This window comes from Pseudorca crassidens, chromosome 3, assembly GCF_039906515.1.
Source record: "Pseudorca crassidens isolate mPseCra1 chromosome 3, mPseCra1.hap1, whole genome shotgun sequence".
Classification (NCBI taxonomy): Eukaryota; Metazoa; Chordata; class Mammalia; order Artiodactyla; family Delphinidae; genus Pseudorca; species Pseudorca crassidens.
In genome coordinates, this window is record NC_090298.1 from 77,870,999 (window position 1) to 77,897,378 (window position 26,380).

Sequence of the window (26,380 nt, forward strand, 5' to 3'; positions counted from 1 at the left end):
TTAGATCCTCAGAACTTATTCATCTTATAACTGGAAGTTTGTACCTTTTGACCACTTTTATCCACCCCCCCCCCGCCAGCCCCCTGCCTCTATCTAACTTATTTCACTTAGCGTAGTGCCCTCAAAGTTCATTCATATTGTCACAAATGGCAGGATTTCCTTCTTTCTGTGGGTGAATAATATGCCATTGTTTATCCATCTATCTCACCTTTTCTCTATTTGCCAAGGGACACTTAGGTTATTCCTATGCCTTGGTTATTGTAAATAATGCTGCAGTGAACATGAGGGTACATATATCTCTTTGAGATAGTGTTTTCATTTCCCTCACATATATACCCAGCAGTAGACTTACCAGATTATATGATAGCTCTATTTTTATTTTTTTTTAGGAACCTCCATACTGTTTTCCATAGTGGCTGCACCAATTCACATTCCCACCAACAATGCACAGGGTTTTCTTTTCTCCACATCCTCACCAGCACTTGTTATTGCTTATCTTTCTGATAATAGCCATTGCCGTTCTAATAGGAATGAGGTGATATCTAACAGTGGCATTGACTTGCATTTCCCTGATGATTAGTGATGTCCAGCACCTTATCGTGGACCTGTTGGCCATTTGTGTATCTTCTTTGGAAAAATATCTATTCAGTTCATTTGTCCAATTCTTAACTGGATTATTTGGTTGGTTTTTTGTTTTGTTTTTGCTACTGAGTTGTGTGAATTTCTTATATATTGGGTTGGCCAAAACGTTCGTTTGGGTTTTTCCATAAACATTTTACTGAAAAAACCCGAACGAACTTTTGGCCAATACAATATTTTGGATATGAACCTCTTATCAGATATAGGATTTGTAAATATTTTCTCCCTTTCCATAGGTTGCCTTTTCATTTTGTTGATCATTCTTCTGCTGTGCAGAAGCTTTTAGTTTGACATAGTCCCACTGGATTTTTTCTTTTGTTGCTCATGCTTTTGGTGTCATATCGAAAAGTTCATTGGCAAGACCAATGTCAAGGAGATTTTTCCCTATGTTTTCTTGGGAGTTTTATAGTTTCAAGTCTTACATTTAAGTCTTTAATCCATTTTGATTTAATTTTTGTGAGTGGTGTAATATAGGAGACCAGTTTCATTCTGTTGCATGTGAACATTCCTTTTCCAGCATCATTTATTGAAGACACAACCTTTTCCCCATAGAGTATTCTTGGTCCCCTTGTCAAATATTAGTTGACTGTATATGTGTGGGTTTATTTCTGAGCTCTTGATTCTGTTCTGTTGGTCTATGTAAATGATTTGATGCCAGTACCATTACTGTTTTGATAGATCTTTCTATCTGTTAATGTGATGTTTCATATTTATTGATTTGCAATGTTTAACCACCTCAATAATATTGAGTGTAAACTGGACTTGATTCCCCCCCAAAAATTATTTATTTATTTATTTATGACTGTGTTGGGTCTTCGTTTCTGTGCAAGGGCTTTCTCTAGTTGCGGCAAGCGGGGGCCACTCTTCATCGCGGTGTGTGGGCCTCTCACTATCGCGGCCTCTCTTGTTGCAGAGCACAGGCTCCAGACACACAGGCTCAGTAGTTGTGGCTCAGGGGCCTAGTTGCTCTGTGGCATGTGGGATCTTCCCAGACCATGGCTCAAACCCATGTCCCCTGCATTGGCAGGCAGATTCTCAACCACTGCGCCACCAGGGAAGCCCCCTCAAGAAAATTTTAAATGCTACCCTAATAAATTAGTTTTGAGGAATTTTGCATTTCAATATCATGAGGCTATACCAAGCAAGTTAATATATTCAGCAATAGATTAGGATGACCTCCCAATGTGAATGTAAAAGTGGGAATAATGATCAATAACAGTCACATAAATAAGAGAAGTCAGAAAGAAAAACAGCTTAAAAAGCCTCTTTGACACTTTGTTCACATGCACCGAAGACTACTGAACTTGGTTACTGGCACAAGATGGTGAACGCAGCTCTTGGTCTCCTAGGGAAGCTGTTTGCTTTGCCATGTCACATACACACTTTTTTGATCTCAGATACTATTCTTCTGTCTGGTTTCCTTGTGTTTAATACTTCTGACATTTGGCTTGTTTCTCTACCTTTTATTATGTCGTTTCATTGGGGGTACTTTGAAATCAGTATAAGGAATAATCAGCAGACTACAATTCTGTCTTAAGTGCATTTCCTTATCAAAATACATAGAATTATATGGCATTCTTAGGATTTAGTGCTTCTACTGATGACATATAATGTAGAGCTGAGTAAAACTATACAGCCTGAGATAGTTAAGTCTATTATTACCTGATATAGAACATAAAAACAGAAGAGGGAAAGCAGCTGGATGAAAACAGCCAGGGAAAGAAAAGAAAGATGTTTTCCTGCTGTCAGTATTTCTTTCTGAGCTTTGAATTTATCTCATTTCCTCTCTCCTTGGGACTCTGTATTTTCAGCTAGTTTGATATAACTTAAGCGTACTGTCAGTACAGTGAAGTCACCTGTGCTCAAATGCATCTTCACCACTTATTAGCTATGTGACCTTGATCAAGTGACTTCAGCTGTCTGTGCTCTAATTCCCTTTCTATGTAATGGATATAATAATAACCTACCTTATAATAATGAACCTACATCATTGAATGACGATTAAGTGAAACAATTCATGTACCATGTTCGGCAACCTGCCTGCCACCAAGTGAGTCCTCCATGGATATCAGCCATGACCATTCCGCCCTACTTTTATTCATTGGCACTTTTATCTCAACTGTACTTTAAATGAGTAGGAAAAATAAAGAACTATATTAGATACTTCAACAAGTACATATTAAACTATTATATACCAGACATTGTGCTAGATTTGGGGATACAAAATGAATACAAACAGTGTCTAGAAGGACAGATGCTTTGTCCATGCAGTACATTACTCTATTTCTTGCCTCTATCAAAGTGTCTGACATATAGTAGATGTTTTAGAAATATGTGCTGAAAAGCAAATAATCAACCTATGAGGTAAGTATAATTACTCTCACCGTTTTACGGATGAAGAAACTAAAACTTAGGAAGATCCATTTATTCTGTGTCCATTCAGATCCATTTATTCATTTATTCAATAACTCAATTTCGTTTCTTTTTATGGCTGAGTAATATTCCGTTGTATATATGTGCCACATCTTCTTTATCGACTCATCTGTCAATGGACACTTAGGTTGCTTCCATGTCCCAGCTATTGTAAATAGAGCTGCAATGAACATTTTGGTACATGACTCTTTTTGAATTATGGTTTTCTCAGGGTATATGCCCAGTAGTGGGATTGCTGGGTCATATGGTAGTTCTATTTGTAGATTTCTAAGGACCCTCCATACTGTTCTCCACAGTGGCTGTATCAATTTACATTCCCACCAACAGTGCAAGAGGGTTCCCTTTTCTGCACACCCTCTCCAGCATTTATTGTTTCTAGATTTTTTGATGATGGCCATTCTGACTGGTGTGAGATGATATCTCATTGTAGTTTTGATTTGCATTTCTCTAATGATTAGTGATGTTGAGCATTCTTTCATGTGTTTGTTGGCAGTCTGTATATCTTCTTTGGAGAAATGTCTATTTAGATCTTCTGCCCATTTTTGCATTGGGTTGTTTGTTTTTTTGATATTGAGTTGCATGAGCTGTTTGTAAATTTCGCAGGTGAATCCTTTGTCAGTTGCTTCATTTGCAAATATTTTCTCCCATTCTGAGGGTTGTCTTTTCATCTTGTTTATGGTTTCCTTTGCTGTGCAAAAGCTTTGAAGTTTCATTAGGTCCCTTTTGTTTTTATTTCCATTTCCCTAGGAGGTGGGTCAAAAAGGATCTCGCTGTGATTTATGTCAAAGAGTGTTCTGCCTATGTTTTCCTCTAAGAGTTTTATAGTGTCTGGTCTTACATTTAGGTCTTTAACCCATTTTGAGCTTATTTTTGTGTATGGTGTTAGGGAGTGTTCTAATCTCATTCTTTTACATGTAGCTGTCCAGTTTTCCCAGCACCACTTATTGAAGAGGCTGTATTTCTCCATTGTATATTCTTGCCTCCTTTATCAAAGATAAGGTGACCATATGTGCGTGGGTTTATCTCTGGGCTTTCTATCTTGTTCCATTGATCTATCTTTCTGTTTTTGTGCCAGTACCATACTGTCTTGATTACTGTAGCTTTGGACTATATTCTGAAGTCAGGGAGCCTGATTCCTCCAGCTCCGCTTTTCGTTCTCAAGATTGCTTTGGCTATTCGGGGTCTTTTGTGTTTCCATACAGATTGTGAAAATTTTTGTTCTAGTTCTGTGAAAAATGCCAGTGGTAGTTTGATAGGGACTGCATTGAATCTGTCTATTGCTTTGGGTAGTATAGTCATTTTCACAATGTTGATTCTTCCAATCCACAAACATGGTATATCTCTCCACCTGTTTGTATTATCTTTAATATCTTTCGTCAGTGTTTTATAGTTTTCTGTATACAGGTCTTTTGTCTACTTAGGTAGGTTTATTCCTAGGTATTTTATTCTTTTGGTTGCAATGGTAAATGGAAGTGTTTCCTTGATTTCTCTTTCAGATTTTTAATCCTTAATGTATAGGAATGCAAGAGATATCTGTGTATTAATTTTATATCCTGCTACTTTACCAAATTCATTGATTAGCTCTAGTAGTTTTCTGGTAGCATCTTTAGGCTTCTCTATGTATAGTATGATGTCATCTGCAAACAGTGACATCTTTACTTCTTCTTTTCTGATTTGGATTCCTTTTATTTCTTTTTCTTCTCTGATTGCTATGGCTAAAACTTCCAAAACTATGTTGAATAATAGTGGTGAGAGTGGGCAGCCTGGTCTTGCTTCTGATCTTAGTGGAAATGGTTTCAGTTTTTCACCTTTGAGCACGATGTTGGCTCTGAGTTTGTCATATATGGCCTTTATTATGTTGAGGTAAGTTCCCTCTGTGCCTACTTTCTGGAGGGTTTTTATCATAAATGGGTGTTGTATTTTGTCGAAAGCTTTTTCTGCATCTATTGAGATGATCATATGGTTTTTCTCCTTCAATTTGTTAATATGATTTATCACATTGATTGATTTGCATATATTGAAGAATCCTTGCATTCCTGGGATAAACCCGACTTGATCATGGTGTATGATCCTTTTAATGTCCTATTGGATTCTGTTTGCTAGCATTATGTTGAGGATTTTTGCATGTATGTTCATCAGTGAAATTGGCCTGTAGTTTTCTTTCTTTGTGACGTCTTTGCCAGGTTTTGGTATCGGGGTGATGGCAGCCTCATAGAATGAGTTTGGGAGTGTTCCTCCCTCTGCTATATTTTGGAAGAGTTTGAGAAGGATAGGTGTAAGCTTTTCTCTAAATGTTTGATAGAATTTGCCTGTGAAGCCTTCTGGTTCTGGGCTTTTGTTTGTTGGAAGATTTTTAATCACAGTTTCAATTTCAGTGCTTCTGATTGGTCTGTTTATATTTTCTATTTCTTCCTGGTTCAGTCTCTGAACATTGTGCTTTTCTAAGAATTTGTCCATTTCTTCCTGGTTGTCCATTTTATTGACATAGAGTTGCTTTAGTAGTCTCTCATGATCCTTTGTATTTCTGCAGTGTCAGTTGTTACTTCTCCTTTTTCATTTCTAATTCTATTGATTTCAGTCTTCTCCCTTTTTTTCTTGATGAGTCTGGCTAATGGTTTATCAATTTTGTTTATCTTCTTAAAGAACCAACTTTTAGTTTTATTCATCTTTGCTATTGTTTCCTTCATTTCTTTTTCCTTTATTTCTGATCTGATCTTTATGATTTCTTTCCTTCTGCTAACATTGGGCATTTTTTTTTGTTTTTGTTTTTCTTTCTCTAATTGCTTTAGGTGTAAGGTTAGGTTGTTTATTTGAGATGTTTCCTGTTTCTTGAGGTAGGATTTTATTGCTATAAACTTCCCTCTTAGAACTGCTTTTGCTGCATCCCATAGGTTTTGGGTCATCGTGTTTTCATTGTCATTTGGTAATAGGTACTTTTTGATTTCCTCTTGATTTCTTCAGTGATCTCTTGGTTTTTTAGCAGTGTATTGTTTAGCCTCCATGTGTTTGTATTTTTTACAGATATTTTCCTGTAATTGATACCTAGTCTCATAGCGTTGTGGTCAGAAAAGATACTTGATATGATTTCAGTTTTCTTAAATTTACCAAGGCTTGATTTGTGAGCCAAGATATGATCTATCCTGGAGAATGTTCTATGTGCACTTCAGAAGAAAGTGTATTCTGTTGTTTTTGGATGGAATGTCCTATAAATATCAATTAAGTCCATCCTGTTTAATGTATCATTTAAAGCTTGTGTTTCCTTATTTAGTTTCATTTTGGATGATTTGTCCATTGGTGAAAGTGGGGTATTAAAGTCCCCTACTATGATTGTGTTACTGTCGACTTCCCCTTTTATGGCTGTTAGCATTTTCCTTATGTATTGAGGTCCTCTTATGTTGGATGCATAAGTATTTGCAATTGTTATATCTTCTTCTTCTGTTGGTCCCTTATTCATTATGTAGTGTCCTTCTTTGTCTCTTATAATAGTCTTTATTTAAAAGTCTATTTTGTCTGGTATGAGAATTGCTACTCCAGCTTTCTTTTGGTTTCCATTTGCATGGAATATCTTTTTCCATTACCTTACTTTCAGTCTGTATGTGTCCCCAGGTCTGAAGTGGGTCGCTTGTAGACTGCATATATACGGATCTTGTTTTTGTATCCATTCAGCCAGTCTGTGTCTTTTGGTTGGAGCATTTAATCCATTTCCATTTAAGGTAGTTATCCGTATCTATGTTCCTATTACCATTTTCTTAATTGTTTTGGGTTTGTTATTGTAGGTCTTTTCCTTGTCTTGTGTTTCCTGCCTAGAGAAGTTCCTTTAGCGTTTGTTTTAAAGTTGGTTTGGTGGTGCTGAATTCTCTTAGGTTTTGCCTGTCTGTAAACTTTTAATTTCTCTTTTGAATGTGAATGAGATCCTTGCTGTGTAGACGAATCTTGGTTGCAGGTTTTTTCCTTCATCACGTTAAATATGTCTTTCCAGTCCCTTCTGGCTTGCAGAGTTTCTGCTGCAAGATCAACTGTTCACCTTATGGGGATTCCCTTGTATGTTATTTTTTGGTTTTCCCTTGTTGCTTAAAAATTTTTTTTTGTATTTAATTTTTGATAGTTTGATTAGTATGTGTCTTGACGTGTTTCTCCTTGGATTTATCCTGTATTGGACTCTCTGCGCTTCCTGGACTTGACTGACATTTTAGTTCCCATATTAGGGAAGTTTTCAACTATAATCTCTTCAAATATTTTCTCAGTCCCTTTCTTCTTCTCTTCTTCTTTTGTGTCCCATATAATTCGAATGTTGGTGTGTTTAATGTTGTCCCAGAGGTCTCTGAGACTGTCCTCAATTCTTTTCATTCTTTTTTTCTTTATTCTGGTCTTCAGTAATTATTTCCACTATTTTATCTTCTGGGTCACTTATCCGTTTTTCTGCCTTAGTTATTCTACTATTGATTCCTTTTAGAAAATTTTTAGTTTTATATATTGCATTGTTTATCATTGTTTGTTTGCTTTTTAGTTCTTCTAGGTCCTTGTTAAACATTTCTTGTATTATCTCCATTCTAAATCCAAGATTTTGGATCATTTTTACTGTCATTACTGTGAAGTCTTTTTCAGGTATACTGCCTGTTTCCTCTTCATTTGTTTGTTGGGTTTTTACCTTGTTCCTTCATGTGCTGTGTGTTTCTTTGTCCTCTCATTTTGCTTAACTTACTCTGTTTGGCACACTTTTCTCAGGCTGCATGTTCATATTTCCTCTTGTTTTGGGTGTCTGCCCCTAGTGGCTAAGGTTTGTTCAGTGGGCTGTGTAGGCTTCCTGGTGGAAGGGACTGGTGCCTGTGTTCTGGTGGATGAGGCTGGATCTTGTGTTTCTGGTGGGCAGCACCACGTCAGCTTGTATGTTTTGGGGTGTCCCCTTCTTTTGATTTTAGACAGCCTCTCTGCTAACGGGTGGGGCTGTGTTCCTGTCTTGCTAGTTGTTTGGCATAGGGTGTCCAGCACTCTAGCTTGCTGGTCGTTGAGTGGAGCTGGGTCTTAGCGTTGGGATGGAGATCTCTGGGAGAGCTTTTGCCATTTGATATCATGTGGATCCAGGAGGTCTTTGGTGGACCAATGTCCTGAACTCAGCTCTCCCACCTCAGAGGCTCAGGCCTGACACCCAGCCGGAGCACCAAGACCCCATCAGCCACACGGATTTTGGGAGGTCTGAGGTGTTTTGCCAGTGTTTAGTATGTGTTCTGTAGGAGTTGTTCCACATGTAGATGTATTTCTGATGTATTTGTGGGGAGGAAGGTGATCTCCACTTCTAACCCCTCCACCATCTTGAAGGTCTCTACAACAGTCCATTTCTCTGTGTTTTGTACCCTGGAGTTTCCTCCTTCTGTACTTCAGGAACTTTCTGGTTCGGTCAGTTGACTGATCATAAGGTGCCCAAGGGAGGACTTTACAAAGCCCCTGTTCTTAAAAGCCTGGCTGGAGTCTCCAAGGTGTCCTGTGTTTTCCTTGACATTTGAAGCCACCAATTTCAGAAACAGGGCACATTTCTCAGTATAATTGCTTTACAGTGGTGTGTTAGTTTCTGCTTTATAACAAATTGAATCAGCTATGTATATACCTATATCCCCATATCTTAAGGAAGGAATTTTTAAATTAATCTCTGAAGGGCAAATAGAAAAGAATTAACTAGAAAATAAATTGAGAAAGAGCATTTCTGGCAGAATAGTGCATAGTCATGACTAACTCGGGGCATTGCAGTAAAAGAAAGAAGGCCAGTGTGCTACACCTAGAAAGCAAGTAAGGCAGTAAGTTGCATGAAGCTATAGAAACAGGTTAGGGCCAGATTTTTCAGAGCTTCAGAACCAGGTTAAGCATTTTGGTCTTATCCTAAATCCAGTAGGATTTAAAGAAGAGAGTGATGTGGTAAGATATACAATTCAGAAAAATCACAGTATGAAAGGAGAAGAGGGAGAACTCTGTTGAAAGAAGATGGCAGTGTGGACCAGGATAGTGGGTAGGAGATGGAGAAAAGTGGGTAGATTTGAAAGATACCTGTGATATAGACTTCATAGACTTGTTAACTTAGATCAGGGAGATGAGCAGGAGGCCAGTCCAGATTTTATGGGACCTGAAGCTTATGAAACTGCGGAGTTCCTCCAGAAATTGATTTCCTGTATAAAGGAAGGTCCAAAGATGGCTGGCAGAGGCCCGGAGACATTGCATGCAGAACACAATGAGGTCTGGACGAGGAAGAGGAGGGGCTTCCTTTCCTGCATCTCTCTTTATTGAGGGGCAACACTTTCCCCAGAATCCTTCACAGCATTTTTCTCAAGTGTAGGAGGTTGGATAGAAAAATAGACGATCCCTTCCAATTCTGAGACTCTCTGATTGTGGTGGGCAGAAAACAATTTAGGCAAGTGCATTATCATCTGTGAGCCAAGAAGGCAATGCACACCCATGCTCTAGTAACAAAATACAGTTATTGTCCAACAAGATACTGTTGAAATAATAATTTATGCTTGGGCAACAGAGGTAAACTGAGCTGTACTCAACAAATTGGGAAAATGGCCACTCTACCTATTATGGACATGAGTGACTGAGTAGGTTCCCTCTTTTTTCTCACATCTCACTTTTCTCCCCTCATGAAGATGAGTTCCAGCTCTCCCCAGGGATCACTGTGGGTGGGCTCTGACTCATCTCCTCATTGATAACAGTTGGCACACGTTTTCTGTCAGCTGACGGGTGCTGTAGCACTTTGTACTGAGGCAAGGAGAAGGCATGAGCTGTACAGTCTCAGAAAGAATCAAGCATGTGGTGATTGTAAGCCTTACCTCTGATAGAACCCAGAATCACACTAGGAAAGTATTAACTGGAGGTAGTTTTCTGGCAGATCATATCTCACCAAGTGAGCTGAGAGAACACTGGTCCTGGAAGACGGTCCAGGAAAAAAGGATTCTGTCTGGAGAAGTACATCTGCCTCTTGAAGAGTTAGAATGCACAGCATTGTATTGAGAGGACTTCTGAGAACTCCTACAATAAAGGAATACAAAACACTCAGTTTTTCATTCACTGTTTCACAACTGTACATGACCAGGGAATCCCTTTTTAACACACACACACACACACACACACACACACACACACACGCCACTGATTAATATGCTGAAGAATACACTTTCAGGGAAAAAAGATACATCAGCATCAAGGCAGGAAGGGCAAATAAAATGGCCCAACATAGTAGAAAACTCCTAGAGATCATGCCCAGACTAATAACATCCATTTTCAATATGTTTTGGCAGCCCTTGGGCTGGACTACACATAAATTCATGTGGAGTTGATTCTTGATCCAAAGAATGCGTGAGTTATTGGATTGGACTGTTGCTCTCTTAAGAGAAGAGCTTTGGTTCCTTTCAAGATAGGTCATAGAGTGATTACTGATAAAGACAACTGCCTCTCCCAGTTTTAAATTTATTGAGATTTGAAAATTTGAAGTGAAGAAGCAGTATAAAATCTATCTAGTTGTTTCTGGAAGCATAAGATTGTCTATTGAGGCATCAGTTTGAAAGTTCGAAGTACAACCGAAAAGTCAAACAGGATGGCATAGTGAAAAGACGGGGTCAGATAGACCAGTTTTAAAATTTTGGCTTAGCTGTGTGACCTTGGGTCAGTGACTTAACCTCTCTGAATCTCAGTTTCAATAACTGTGAAAACATTTCCCTTGTAGCATAATGCAAGCATTAGAAATAGTACATCTATTCTCATGAATTATTATCTCATCATTGTGAAAATATAGAACCTATGTGCTTATCATGTAGTAAATGTTCACTTAAAGCTATTTCTATTAATTCTAATAGAAAAGAACTAAGACACATACTATTCATTTGATTCCCATACTATAAATATTTTCTCAAATCTATGTCACCTTTTTGTCTTGCTAATATAAGGCATAGCCTGGGATGTGGAATTACTGCCAGGTTAAAATCTCAATTCTACTACTTGTTATCTATGTGACCTTGAACAAACCACAGTACCTCTCTCTGCTTCAATTCTCTAATCTACAAAATAAGGACACTCATATTATCTATCTCCTATTTCGTTTACAATTTTTGTGAGAATTCAACTAAACAATGCACCGTGCTGCAGATACAGTTAAGGACTCATTGTTTTCAATTGTTGTTAGTATCAACAATTCTCAATGCTTTAAAAAATGTTTGCATTTGAAAACTCTGACTCATTGCACACAGAAAAAGTGATTGGACATAAGACAAAATGTAGCAAATTGTTTCTTTATTTCTTCATCTCCTTTCTCTTCACATGTTACCTGTGGCTTTCCTTGGCCTTGGGTAACTGCTGTCGGAGTCTTAACTGTCACTTTGACACTGACTTCTCATTGCAGTCCAATCTTCATTGGCTACTTTCCAATCTTGCGTTAGGAGAAGAAGGTTCCCATTGCAATGACAATTTCCAAGGCAACATCACCTTGGCCAGTAATAATTTACAGTATTTCCATCTTTTTTTTTAACATCTTTATTTGAGTATAATTGCTTTACAATGGTGTGTTAGTTTCTGCTTTATAACAAAGTGCATCAGTTATACATATACATATGTTCCCATATCTCTTCCCTCTTGCGTCTCCCTCCCTCCCACCCTCCTTATCCCACCCCTCTAGGTGGTCACAAAGCACCGAGCCGATCTCCCTGTGCTATGCAGCTGCTTCCCACTAGCTATCTATTTTACATTTGCTAGTGTATATATGTCCATGCCACTCTATCACTTTGTCACAGCTTACCCTTCCCCCTCCCCATATCCTCAAGTCCATTCTCTAGTAGGTCTGTGTCTTTATTCCCATCTTATCCCTAGGTTCTTCATGACATTTTTTATTTCTTAGATTCAATATATATGTGTTAGCCTACGGCATTTTTCTTTCTCTTTCTGACTTACTTCACTCTGTATGACAGACTCTAGGTCTATTCACCTCACTCCAAATAACTCAATTTCGTTTCTTTTTTTTTTTTTTTTTTTTTTTTTTTTTGCAGTACGCGGGCCTCTCACTGTTGTGGCCTCTCCCGTTGTGGAGCACAGGCTCCGGACGGGCAACCTCAGTGGCCATGGCTCACGGGCCCAGCCGCTCCGTGGCATGTGGGATCTTCCCGGACCAGGGCACGAACCTGTGTCCCCTGCATTGGCAGGCGGACTCTCAACCACTGCACCACCAGGGAAGCCCTCGTTTCTTTTTATGACTGAGTAATATTCCATTGTATATATGTGCCACATCTTCTTTATCCATTCATCCTATGATGGACACTTAGGTTGCTTCCATCTCCTGGCTATTGTAAATAGAGCTGCAGTGAACATTTTGGTACATGACTCTTTTTGAATTATGATTTTCTCAGGGTATATGCCCAGTAGTGGAATTGTGGGTCATATGGTAGTTCTATTTGTAGTTTTTTAAGGAACCTCCATACTGTTCTCCAAAGTGGCTCTACGAATTCACATTCCCACCAGCAGTGCAAGAGTGTTCCCTTTTCTCCACACCCTGTCCAGAATTTATTGTTTCTAGATTTTTTGATGATGGCCATTCTGACTGGTGTGAGATGATATCTCACTGTAGTTTTGATTTGCATTTCTATAATGATTAATGATGTTGAGCATTATTTCATGTGTTTGTTGGCAATCTGTATATCTTCTTCAGAGAAATGTCTATTTAGATCTTCTGCCCATTTTTGCATTGGGTTGTTTGTTTTTTTGTTATTGAGCTACATGAGCTGCTTGTAAATTTTAGATATTAATCCTTTGTCCATTGCTTCATTTGCAAATATTTTCTCCCATTCTGAGGGTTGTCTTTTCATCTTGTTTATGGTTTCCTTTGCTGTGCAAAAGCTTTGAAGTTTCATTAGGTCCCATTTGTTTATTTTTGTTTTTATTTTCATTTCTCTAGGGGGTGGGTCAAAAAGGATCCTGCGGTGATTTATGTCAAAGAGTGTTCTGCCTATGTTTTGCTCTAAGAGTTTGATAGTGTCTGGCCTTACATTTAGGTCTTTAATCCATTTTGAGCTTATTTTTGTGTATGGTGTTAGGGAGTGATCTAATCTCATACTTTTACATGTACCTGTCCAGTTTTCCCAGCACCACTTATTGAAGAGACTGTTCTTTCTCCACTGTACATTCCTGCCTCCTTTATCAAAGATAAGGTGACCATATGTGTGTGGGTTTATTTCTGGGCTTTCTATCCTGTTCCATTGATCTATCTTTCTGTTTTTGTGCCAGTACCATACTGTCTTGATTACTGTAGCTTTGTAGTATAGTCTGAAGTCAGGGAGCCTGATTCCTCCAGCTCCGTTTTTCGTTCTCAAGATTGCTTTGGCTATTCGGGGTCTTTTGTGTTTCCATACAAATTGTGAAATTCTTTGTTCTAGTTCTGTGAAAAATGCCAGTGGTAGTTTGATAGGGATTGCATTGAATCTGTAGATTGCTTTGGGTTGTAGAGTCATTTTCACAATGTTGATTCTTCCAATCCAAGAATATGGTATATCTCTTCATCTATTTGTATCATCTTTAATTTCTTTCATCAGTGTCTTATAATTTTCTACATACAGGTCTTTTGTCTCCTTAGGTAGGTTTATTCATAGATATTTTATTCTTTTTGTTGCAATTGTAAATGGGAGTGTTTTCTTAATTTCACTTTCAGATTTTTCATCATTAATGTATAGGAATGACAGAGATGTCTGTGCATTAATTTTGTATCCTGCTACTTTTCCAAATTCATTGATTAGCTCTAGTAGTTTTCTGGTAGCATCTTTAGGATTCTCTATGTATAGTATCATGTCATCTGCAAACAGTGACATCTTTACTTCTTCTTTTCTGATTTGGATTCCTTTTATTTCCGCTTCTTCTCTGATTGCTGTGGCTAAAACTTCCAAAACTATGTTGAATAAGAGTGGTGAGAGTGGGCAACCTTGTCTTGTTCCTGATCTTAGTGGAAATGCTTTCAGTTTTTCACCATTGAGGATGATGTTGGCTGTGGGTTTGTCATATATGGCTTTTATTATGTTGAGGGAAGTTCCCTCTATGCCTACTTTCTGGAGGGTTTTTATCATAAATGGGTGTTGAATTTTGTCGAAAGCTTTCTCTGCATCTATTGAGATGATCATATGGTTTTTCTCCTTCAATTTGTTAATCTGGTGTATCACGTTGATTGATTTACGTATACTGAAGAATCCTTGAATTCCTGGGATAAACCCCACTTGATCATGGTGAATGATCCTTTTAATGTACTGTTGGAATCTGTTTGCTAGTATTTTGTTGAGGTTTTTGCATCTATGTTCATCAGTGATATTGGATTATAGTTTTCTTTCTTTGTGATATCTTTGTCTGGTTTTGGTATCAGGGTGATGGTGGCCCCGTAGAATGAGTTTGCAAGTGTTCCACCCTCTGCTATATTTTGGAAGAGTTTGAGAAGGATAGGTGTTAGCTCTTCTCTAAATGTTTGATAGAATTCGCTGTGATACCATCTGGTCCTGGGCTTTTGCTAGTTTGAAGATTTTTAATCACAGTTTCAATTTCAGTGCTTGTGATTGGTCTGTGCATATTTTCTATTTCTTCCTGATTCAGTCTTGGCAGGTTGTGCATTTCTAAGAATTTGTCCATTTCTTCTAGGTTGTCCATTTTATTGGCATAGAGTTGCTTGTAGGAATCTCTCATGATCTTTTGTATTTCTGCAGTGTCAGTTGTTACTTCTCCTTTTTCATTTCTACTTCTATTGATTTGAGTCTTCTCCCTTTTTTTCTTGATGAGTTTGGTTAATGGTTTATCAATTTTGTTTATCTTCCAAAGAACGAACTTTTAGTTTTATTGATCTTTGCTGTGGTTTCCTTTATTTCTTTTTCATTTATTTCTGATCTGATTTTTAGGATTTCTTGCTTCTGCTAACTTTGGGGGTTTTTTGTTCTTCTTTCTCTAATTGCTTTAGGTGAAAGCTTAGGTTTCTTAAGGTAGGATTTTATTGCTATAAACTTACCTCTTAGAACCGTTTTTGCTGCATTCCATAGGTTTTGGGTCATCGTGTCTGCACTGTCATTTGTTTCTAGGTAGTTTTTGATTTCCTCTTTGATTTCTCCAGTGATCACTTTGTTATTAAGTAGTGTATTGTTCAGCCTCCATGTGTTTGTATTTTTTACAGATCTTTTCCATTAATTGATATCTAATCTCATAGCGTTGTGGTTGGAAAAGATACTTGTTACAATTTCAATTTTCTCTAATTTTACCAAGCCTTGATTTTTGAGCCAGGATATGATCTATCCTGGAGAATGTTCCATGAGCACTTGAGAAAAATGTGTATTCTGTTGTTGTTGGATGGAATGTCCTATAAATATCAATAAAGTCCATCTTGTTTAATATATCATTTAAAGCTTGTGTTTCCTTATTTATTTTCATTTTAGATGATCTGTCCATTGGTAAAATTGGGGTGTTAAAGTCCCCTACTATGAATGTGTTACTGTCGATTTCCCCTTTTATGGCTGTTAGTATTTGCCTTATGTATTGAGGTGCTCCTATGTTGGGTGCATAGAAATTTACAATTGTTATATCTTCTTCTTGGATCGATCCCTTGATCATTATGTAGTGTCCTTGTCTCTTGTAATACTCTTTATTTTAGTCTATGCTGTCTTATATGAGAATTGCTACTCCAGCTTTCTTTTGGTTTCCATTTGCATGGAATATCTTTTCCATCCCCTCACTTTCCGTCTGTATGTGTCCCTAGGTCTGAAGTGGGTCTCTTGTAGACAGCATATATATGGGCCTTGTTTTTGTATCCATTCAGCCAGTCTGTGCCTTTTTGTGGGAGCATTGAATCCATTTACATTTAAGGTAATTATCGATTTGTATGTTACTATTCCCATTTTCTTAATTGTTTTGGGTTCATTATTGTAGGTCTTTTCCTTCTCTTGTGTTTCTTGCCTAGAGAAGTTCCTTTAGCATTTGTTGTGACGCTGGTTTTGTGGTGCTGAACTCTCTCAGCTTTTCCTTGTCTGTAAAGGTTTTAATTTCTCCATCAAATCTGAATGAGATGCTTGCTGGGTAGAGTAATCTTGGTTTTAGTTGTTTCTCCTTCATCACTTTAAATATGTCGTGCCAATCCCTTCTGGTTTGCAGAGTTTCTGCTGAAGGATCAGCTGCTAACCTTATGGGGATTCCCTTGTGTGTTATTTGTTGTCTTTCCCTTGCTGCTTTTAATATGTTTTCTTTGTTTTTAATTTTTTTTTTTGTTTGTTTTTTGTTTTGCGGTATGCGGGCCTCTCACTGTTGTGGCCTCTCCTGTTGCAGAGCACAGGCTCCAGACGCGCAGGCTCAGTGGCCATGGCTCACGGGCCCAGCCGCTCCACGGCATGTGGGATCTTCCCAGACCGGGGCACGAACCCGTGTCCCCTGCATCGGCAGGTGGACTCTCAACCACTGCGCCACCAGGGAAGCCCTGTTTTTAATTTTTGACAGTTTGATTAAAATGTGTCTTGGCATGTTTCTCCTTGGATTTATCCTGTATGGGACTCTCTGTGCTTCCTGGACTTGATTAACTATTTCCTTTCCCATATTAGGGAAGTTTTTAACTATAATCTCTTCAAATAGTTTCTCAGTCTCTTTCTTTTTCTCTTCCCCTTCTGGGACCCCTATAATTCGAATGTCGGTGTGTTTAATGTTGTCCCAGAGGTCTCTGAGACTGTCCTCAGTTCTTTTCATTCTTTTGTCTTTATTCTGCTCTGCAGTAGTTACTTCCACTGTTTTATCTTCCAGGTCACTTACCCGTTCTTCTGCCTCAGTTATTCTGCTATTGATCCCTTCTAGAGTATTTTTAATTTCATTTATTGTGTTGTTCATCATTGCTTGTTTCCTCTTTAGTTCTTCTAGGTCCTTGTTAAATGTTTCTTGCATTTTGTCTATTCTATTTCCAAGATTTTGGATCATCTTTACTATCATTATTCTGAATTCTTTTTCAGGTAGACTGCCTATTTCCTCTTCATTTGTTAGGTCTGTTAGGTTTTTAATCTTGCTCCTTCATCTGCTGTGTGTTTTTCTGTCTTCTCATTTTGCTTATCTTACTGTGTTTGGGGTCTCATTTTTTCAGGCTGCAGGTTCGTAGTTCCCATTGTTTTTGGTGTCTGTCCCCAGTGGCTAAAGTTGGTTCAGTAGGTTGTGTAGGCTTCCTGGTGGAGGGGACCAGTGCCTGTGTTCTGGTGGATGAGGCTGGATCTTGTGTTTCTGGTGGGCAGGTCCACGTCTGGTGGTGTGTTTTGGCATGTCTGTGGACTTATTATGATTTTAGGCAACCTCTCTGCTAATGGGTAGTGTTGTGTTTCTGTCTTGCTAGTTGTTTGGCATAGGGTGTCCAGCACTGTAGCTTACTGGTCGTTGAGTGGAGCTGGGTGCTCGTGTTGAGATGTAGGTCTCTGGGATATTTTTGCCGTTTGATATTTCATAGAGCTGGGAGGTCTCTTGTGGACCAGTGTCCTGAAGTTGGCTCTCCCACGTCAGAAGCACAGCACTGACTCCTGGCTGCAGTACCAAGAGCCTTTCATCCACATGGCTCAGAATAAAAGGGAGAAAAAGTAGAAAGAAAAAAGAAAGAGGATAAAATAAAATAAAGTAAGATAAAATAAAATAAAGTTATTAAAATAATTTTTAAGAAAAAAAATTTTTTTAAGTAAAAAAAAAATCGGACGGACAGAACCCTAGGACAAATGGTGAAAGCAAAGCTATACAGACAAAATCTCACACAGAAGTATACACATACATACTCAAAAAGAGGAAAAGGGGAAAAAGTCATAAATCTTGCTCTCAAAGTCCACCTCCTCAATTTGGGATGATTCATTGTCTATTCAGGTATTCCACAGGTTCACGGTACATCAGGTTGATTGTGGAGCTTTAATCCACTGCTTCTGAGGCTGCTGGGAGAGATTTCCCTTTCTCTTCTTTGTTCTCGCAGCTCCCTGAGTTCAGCTTTGGATTTGGACCCGCCTCTGCATGTAGGTCGCCTGAGGGCGTCTGTTCTTTGCTCAGACAGGACAGGGTTAAAGGAGCAGCTGATTAGGGGACTCTGGCTCACTGAGGCTGAGGGGAGGGAGGGATGCGGATGCGGGGCGGGCCTGCAGAGGCAGAGGCCGGTGTGACGTTGCACCAGCCTGAGGCCAGCCGTGCGTTCTCCCGGGGAAGTTGTCCCTGGATCCTGGGACCCTGGCAGTGGCGGGCTGCACAGGCTCCCGGGAGGGGAGGTGTGTATAGTGACTTGTGCTCGCACACAGGCTTCTTGGTGGCGGCAGCAGCAGCCTTAGCGTCTCACGCCAGTCTCTGGGGTCTGCCCTGTTAGCCGCGGCTCCTGCCCGTCTCAGGAGCTCCTTTAAGCAGGGCTCTTAATCCCCTCTCCTCGTGCACCGGGAAACAAAGAGGGAAGAAAAAGTCTCTTGCCTCTTTGGCAGGTCCAGACTTCTCCCTGGACTCCCTCCCGGCTAGCCGTGGTGCACTAACCCCCTGCAGGCTGTGTTCACGCCACCAACCCCAGTCCTCTCCCGGCGCTCTGACCGAAGCCTGAGACTCAGCTCCCAGCCCCGCCCGCCCGGCGGGTGAGCAGACAAACCTCTCGGGCTGGTGAGTGCTGGTCGGCATTGATCCTCTGTGCGGGAATCTCTCTGCTTTGCCCTCTGCATCCCTGTTGCTGCGCTCTCCTCCGTGACTCCGAAGCTTTCTCCCTCCGCCACCCGCAGTCTCTGCCCGCGAAGGGGCTTCTTAGTGTGTGGAAACCTTCACAGTTCCCTCCCACTCCTTCACAGTTCCCTCCCACTGGTGCAGGTCCCGTCCCTATCCTTTCGTCTCTATTTATTCTTTTTTCTTTTGCCCTACCCAGGTACGTGGGGGGGGTTTCTTGCCTTTTGGGAGGTCTGATGTCTTCTGCCAGCGTTCAGTGGGTGTTCTGTAGGAGTTGTTCCACGTGTAGGTGTATTTCTGATGTATCTGTGGGGAGGAAGGTGATCTCTGCGTCTTACTCTTCCGCCGTCTTCCCGCTCTAGCCCATCTTCTTGATTGATTCTAATTTTTTCTCCTGTCTTGAATTTGTAGGTAAGAGCTGCATATTGAAATCTATTTGGCTTTAATGTCCATTTTGTTTTCACAGCACCATAGTAATAATAAGAGTAGCAGTCTCACTAATTATAAAAACTAAAATTTATTGAATATTTATTAGGTCAAGAACCATACTGAATTATTTATCTCCATTATCTTATTTAATTCTAACAGTGAACCTATGAGCAGTAGACTTCATTGTCATACATGAAGAAACAAGACCCAGAGAGGTGAAGTAACCTTCTCAAGGGCACACAGCTGGGACATTGTAGAGCCAGAATTCAAATTTACTTGTGGGTGACTCAAGAACCTATACCTTTAGCTGTTGCTGTTGCATTTTCAGACTTTTCTTGCCCTTTAATAATGATGATGCCAGTAGTAACTCTAAAGGATTTAAGGCAGAACCAGATATAGAGGCTACTCTCCTCACATCAAAGCAGCATCTAGAGTTATAAACCATCTGCTGTTAGGGCTACTAGGGCCAGGGATAAAGGAACTGACGATGGAAGGGAATAGTCATGACAGCCCTGTAGGAGCAGACCTGAGAATGTTTCCCCCTACCTTCTCCTATGAAGAAGACCCTTTTTGAGACTGTGGCCCCTTCCCCAGGTAAATATTCAGTGAAAATACCTACAATATGGGCTTCTATGGAGGTGGAGGGTATGTGGGTGTGGATGAGAGTGAATGTCCTTTATGGAGTTCCAAGCAAGTTGTCTGGAAGGAGCACACATGATAGAGGTCCCATATAGAAAGTGATTTTTGCCTCCCTTGCACATGCCCTGAGAATGGTGGACACATAATGACCATAGTCACCTCTTTGCGCATACACTGATGATAGATTAGTGCTTACCTAATATCTATATGTAGCAATATACAGGCAACACAAATTGTACAGATGTACAAATTGCAAGCCAAAACCCAAGTGAGCAAAAGTTACTTCATTATTTTTTTGTAACAGAACTTTGTTTATGTTGAAAGTTGCGTTTCTAATAAGTGGTGCCAACTTGATCTCAGCCAATCAAGTTTTCTTCCCTTATGCTGGGGTTGCTTCTGAGAGCGGCTGGTGGACCATGAAGGCATTGAATGGGGTAGGGACGGGGGAGAGAGGGGAGCATAGGTGTCTGCTCTGAGCTACCTTCTACCAATGCCATTGTCAGCTGAAACGTCCATTCTAGTCTTTGGGAAGTCTTGTGCTGATCAATGTTACTCCATGCTCCTTGAGAGTTATGTGAGAGTCATTTTTGCTCTTGGCTATTACCTCCTAAATGACTATCTGTATGCAGTTGTTTATTATCTGAGGCTCTGCTTCCAGGTAGAACTAAGCTTGGGCAGGGTTTTTGTTTATCTATTGGATCAGCATTAAGAGGTGCATGGTTTAATACTGGCTCTTTTTTGTACTCTAGGCTCAAGAAGGCACAATTTGAAAGGGATGGTATTGGTAGTGGAATGAACAAATGGAACTTTTATGAGTTTTGTTGATATAGTAAGGCTGTGTAATCAACTACCTGAAGACTCAGTTGCTTACAACCAGCATTTATTCTCAATTCAACTTGCCAAGGTGACGAGTTCAGTTTATTTAGGCTGCACTCATCTGGACAGCTCTGGTTCATGCTGTGAGATGGCTGGGGTTTGTTCCAGAATGTGGATCTGCTCCATATATATCTGTTCCGGAAACAGGCTGAAGGGGCAATAGCTCCCAGGAACATACTCTTCTCATAGCACGGAACCACCGAAAAGTAAGCGCCAAGCCAAACCGCGAGCAGATTTAGGGCCCTTATTTGCACCACGTTCACTAATATTTCGTTGACCAAAGCAGATCAAGCTTAGCATCCATAGGCCAGGAAAGTACACTCTGTCCACTGGGGCAGAAGGAGTAGAGTGAATAATCATCATCATCGTGTGTGTTAGTGCTACATAGCCTTGTAAAATTATGAGGCAGTTAGGAAAACATTGCTCTTCCTGCTTATGGGTTTAAATTTATATTTAAGAATTAATGTCTGTCCTTGAGTCATGTGTGTGTATTTGTGTTTGTACTCACAACCTGCACATGGTTAGTCCAATAGTTACCAAATGGGCATTCAAAAGAAAACAGAGATATATCTTCAACCCTCCTGGTGGGAAGACTTTGAAGGTGGCTGGATATGGAGGACAAAAGCCAGTTGAACAATCCTCTGGAATTCTTGAAAAATTATTTTAGTTTTACTGAGTATTTATAACTTAGAGGGAAGGAATGGGGTTTGGGGGAAAACCAACACTCCCCCTCCCACCTCCCAGTAGGAAGAGGTCAGATTCTGCAATGGTGGATGGAAATTCCTGGAATGAAGGTTTGAAGCAGGAGAGAAAAATGGGCCTGAGAATAGGAGATCAGAGTTAGGAATTGGGGGCTTCTAATGAGGGGCCCTCTGGGAGGGAGTTAATGCTTAGTTGCTGTAATCTGGCCTATAAACAATGTCATGATTAGTGAACTGTTGCAAATGACTTCTCTCACATGCAGTCCCTGTAGTTCGGGTTTTTTGTTTTCTGTTTTTCCCTCAACACTTTAGTTAACGCTCAATCATACAATTCACACAGTGAAAGACGGGGCTATAAAGGAAAATGAAATATACCTATTTAAGCAGATTCTTAAATTACCTTCAAGAAAGCCCATTTAGGGACTTCCCTGGTGGTCTAGTGGTTGAGACTCTATGCTTCCACTGCAGGGGGCTTGGGTTCAATCCCTGGTCGGGGAACTAAGATCCCACATGCCCTGTGGTGAAGCCAAAAAATAAAGAAGAATAATTAATAAAAAAGGAAAGAAAGCCCATTTAACTTCTTAATGTAAACCTTCACCTTTTCCTTTTTACGGTTCATTTGGGAAATATAATAAGTAAGAGAAGGAGGTCCTGTTTTTGTTGGAAACATAAGCTTTTTTTTTTTGACTTTGTGAGAAACCATTTATTCTTTTGATTTATAAGCATATTGTACATATTCTAGTTAATACATCAAGTATATAATGTGGGAGTTCCTTTAAAAATGCTAAAACCATACATGTTAAACTCAGCTACACATTGTATTAGGCTACTAGACAAATGTCATTTTTAATACCACAACACATATATATTATACTTTTTGTTTTCACTGACAGAGGAACATGCCTTTCAAAAATATTTTATTGGATGAAACTCTCTTATTCTCAGGAAAATTTTGGTTTTTGATATAATTTATTATGCCTTTTAAAATTCTGTTTGATAAAAGCATTTGGTAAAGCATTATAAATACCTGTAAAGAAAATATAGTTTAAAATTCTGAGGGAAATATTATATAAGTTTCCTTTTCTACATTTTCACAAAAATCCACACAGGCACTAAGAAAGACTGACAAAAATATTTTATGTCTGAACAGTATATTCCAGGTTGGAAACATTCAAACATGACTTTATTTAAACATTAAAGCTTCTCTTGATTGAACCTTTGGCTACAATCCAATGGTTGGTTGGGGTTTTAACCAGGAAAAGATACTGTCAGAAGAATGAAAAAGAAAGCTTCATACAATTAGCACTAGGTTAGGAATGGGGATAGGATGAGTTTTCATTTTTTACTGTTTATTGGCCTCTCTGGGCCTTAGCTTTATTTTTTTAGTTGAAAATTGATCTAACAACTCTCTGGTACTTTTCAGCTTTATTTAATACTTTTTCTTGTGCAGAAATTTTCAAAATTCTATCTAACACTATGTATCAAACACGTGATACTTCCAAGGACAGAGTGATACTGCAGTTCTTTCAGGAGAACATCCTACATGCATCATGGGTATTGCTCTGGAAATACCCTCATTCTGCACAAATTCAAATGGTAGAATTGGGGGTGAAAGTTTGTCTTACCAAACACACTTTAAAGCAAGTGACAGACTCTAGGGTTCTTTTCCTGATCTAGTTCAATGTAGTTCTCTTCCTGGTCCAGTGCATGTGTGGCCTTATGAAGTTCAGACTTCATGGAAGAATTGCAAACAGCAAATTCAGTGGGAGAATGCCAGTATTGTAGGTGACAGGAAGCTTTGTGAGCATATAGGGAGTGGAAAGTGAGGGGATTGGCAGTTAATGAATTAGTATAAATGAGCATCTGGGTAAGGTGAGATTAAACACATAAGTCAAACAGGATTTCAGAGCTACTTTCAGGGGTCTCAAATACCATTTTTTTTTTTTTTTGGCCTATAAATTAGATCATGACAGATTCTTATAATTATGGATTATCATACAGAAAGAAGTTGGGGATATTTCTTTCCTAATGCATTTACACTTTGTACATGTTCATTAGTGCAGGAAAGGGTAAAATCAAATGCCTATTGAATGCTGACCTGTAAGGTGCCCGTGATAAGCAGCACGGAACAGGGTATCATGGGGGCATGTGTTCAAGTCTAGCTGGGCAGCTGCTACTCAGCTCCAGCCAACTGTTGCGATGAGGGAAGATGGGTCTGAGAATTAGGTTTTATGTGAAATCTCATATTTTCAATAATCACTCACATATTTAAAACATTTAACAGGCCAAACAAAATCTAGCCTTTGGGCTGCCAGCTTGTGTCCTCTGAGTTGAAGCTTGGGAACAGTTTGGTGAGAATTTGGATACTATCATCTATAAGACTGGAGAAGGGCCTTTAACGTCAAGGAATAAACACTCAGTTTCAAAGATCCAGAAAAATCTGCTCTAATGAACATAATTTAAAAAGCAAATGAAACCTCCCACTGGCTCTCCTTATTATGAATAATTTCCTGTTATTGGTTTTCCATGTTATGAGTGGTTTCCTATTATGACTATTAAAAACATTATGATTAGGAATTTGCCAAGTCCCGAGTATAAGTTTGTTCTAAGAAAGTGGTATCAGTAGCTCTCTCAGTATTTAGTTTGTGGCTGAGAAAGGAGAAGGTAATGAGGAAGAGAGGAAGGCCAGAGCTCACAGCACGAGTCACAGTCACCTTTAGATCCATGGAGGCCTCTCCATGGTACACCAAGCCAAGCAAAGAAAAATGCTCTAAAACTGCTCAACCCAGAAAATGCAGGGTTTGAGGCCTGTTTCTGGATCTAAATAACCCAGCCTTTCCCCAGGATGATCTAATGGCCACTTCCTGAATGAGCAGTACTTTGGAGTAGAAAGACCCAGGGTGTGAGTCTGATTGTGAACTCCTTCATTAGAGACTTTCCAAACCCTTCTTTGGCATCAAAATTTGAATCACCACATGGCAAAGACAGAGGACAAGCTGTTAAGAATAGTTTTCCTTCCTCTCATTTTTTGCAGATTACTTTTTCAAATTAACTGTTGCCCAGGTGATGCCTTTTCTTTTCAGACATGAAATGAGAGGCTTGAGGAGGCATTCTCATGTGGTATGAGGACCACGTCTGAACCGTGGCTCCAGAAAGAACAAAACATTTGACTTGTGCAGGCAGGGAAGATGTGTTTTGAAAGAGCTATAATCAATTCAGGAAGTTGGATTTACTGCTTGAGCTCAGAGCTTTCAACTATCCAGGTTGGGGAGAAAAAGAAAAAGTACCGCAAAGGATATTACAAGCAGAAGAATCAATGACAAAACAACCACTTCAGACACAGGCAATATCTAACGGGAAGGAAAAAGCATGACTATTTCCAACTTAGGGCCACCACTCATTTTAATTTTCCTTCCTCAGAATGTCCACCAGAGCTTGCAGCAGCCGGTCATCCCTGTGCTTATAAGGTTTCGTGTTATAGAAAACATCAACATAGTCATTATACAGACTATCCTCAGAGTCTTTAAGCTGGGAAGGTTTGTTCAGCCTTTCCAGGGCTTCATAGAAATTTTCGTAAGGGATGTTGAGCTTTGCACTTGGAGACTTCTTTGGTGATTGCTTTGGGGGTGAGTTTTTGCTGAAAGCGCTTTGTAGGAGTTGTAGCATGGCCTCAGAAGGGGCTCCCTCTGCCAGCTCATCCCTTCTGCCCCCCACACCGCTGCTGCTGGGGCTTTTGGATGCCAGAGGGTTCTCATTCAGGTTCTCTTGTGTGGGCTGCTCCTGAAACACAGAAAGCCACCGGCAAAGGGGAGAAGGCTCATTATTCAGGAGCAGGCAAGCCAGCTGCAGCACACGCCCACTGCCTGCCCCTCGAGAGGCAGTCTGGGGAGCAGAGAGAGCACAAGGCTTGGAATCACACTATCTCGGAGTTCAATCCTCATTTTCTCATTTACTGAGGCACCTTTGGCACCTTTTTAAACTCCGTGAACTTCTCCTGTAAGATGGCAATAAGAATCCCTCCATTTCTGGTGGTGTTGAAGACTGAACCAGATGATGTATGTAAGCGCTCATACCTATCGGTCTCCTTCACTTGTCAGCCTGCTGTAGTAGAATTCATGTTAGGGAATTTAACAATATTGAATTCATTAATTTTAATGTCTGAATTCTGGATGAAAAAATAAATTTTAAAAGATAGTAGGGGGCTTCCCTGGTGGCACAGTGGTTGAGAGTCCGCCTGCCGATGCAGGGGACACGGGTTCGTGCCCCGGTCCGGGAAGATCCCACATGCCGCGGAGCGGCTGGGCCCGTGAGCCGTGGACGCTGAGCCTGCGCGTCCGGAGCCTGTGCTCCACAACAGGAGAGGCCACAACAGTGAGAGGCCCGCGTACCGCAAAAAAAAGATAGTAGGGTTTCATCCTATGGAAAAGAAGAAGTTTACCACTCCCACTCCCTTTCCTCCCACCCATGTTTTGGGAAGGAGCTGATAATAATGTAGGTAATAACTCGTACAGAGGCGCCAACAGTGCTGTCATGTGGGAATAGCTTTCTAGAGGCCTCTTGCTCTGTCAGGAGCTGCACTTTCAGCCTCTGAGTTGTCAGAAGGGGCCTGGGAAGAGATTGGGGTGGTGGGCGGGGAAGGGGGGAACTGGAGAAATCAGAGAAGCGGCTCTTTGTCAACGTTGTGGAAGCATTTCAGTATTTTAACAGCCAAATGGTCCTGTTAATACCCCTTAAGGAATCTTGGAGGAAGAAATACCCACAAGGTCCACCTGCCTCCAGAATTGGGAAGAGGAGGCCTCCAAGGTGGAGTCCCAGAGGAAAGCTATTCTGCAGAATGTAAACGGGCCATAATATGAGCTGAGGCCTTCTCACAGCTAGTTTATAAATTTCTTGAATAAATAATGTCTTTGTACCTTCCAAAACACCTGTCACAGAGCCAGACCTATTCAGGAAAGGACATTCTGGGAATTCTGATAACCTACCTACTA

At 40.0% G+C, this 26,380-nt stretch overlaps 1 protein-coding gene and 1 long non-coding RNA gene across 4 annotated transcripts in view; one reads left to right on the forward strand and one right to left on the reverse strand.

The window, feature by feature from the left end:
• LOC137221514 (uncharacterized) overlaps window positions 1-26,380 on the forward strand; it is a 276,726-nt gene that overhangs the window by 71,429 nt on the left and 178,917 nt on the right. The window lies entirely within an intron of this gene.
• PCSK1 (proprotein convertase subtilisin/kexin type 1) overlaps window positions 23,319-26,380 on the reverse strand; it is a 42,040-nt gene continuing 38,978 nt past the window's right edge. For all 3 annotated transcript variants that reach the window (XM_067731276.1, XM_067731275.1, XM_067731277.1), the window contains one exon: window positions 23,319-25,172. In XM_067731276.1, coding sequence (XP_067587377.1) covers window positions 24,795-25,172 — 378 coding nt within the window. In that variant the 3' untranslated portion in view covers window positions 23,319-24,794. The remainder of the gene's footprint in view (window positions 25,173-26,380) is intronic.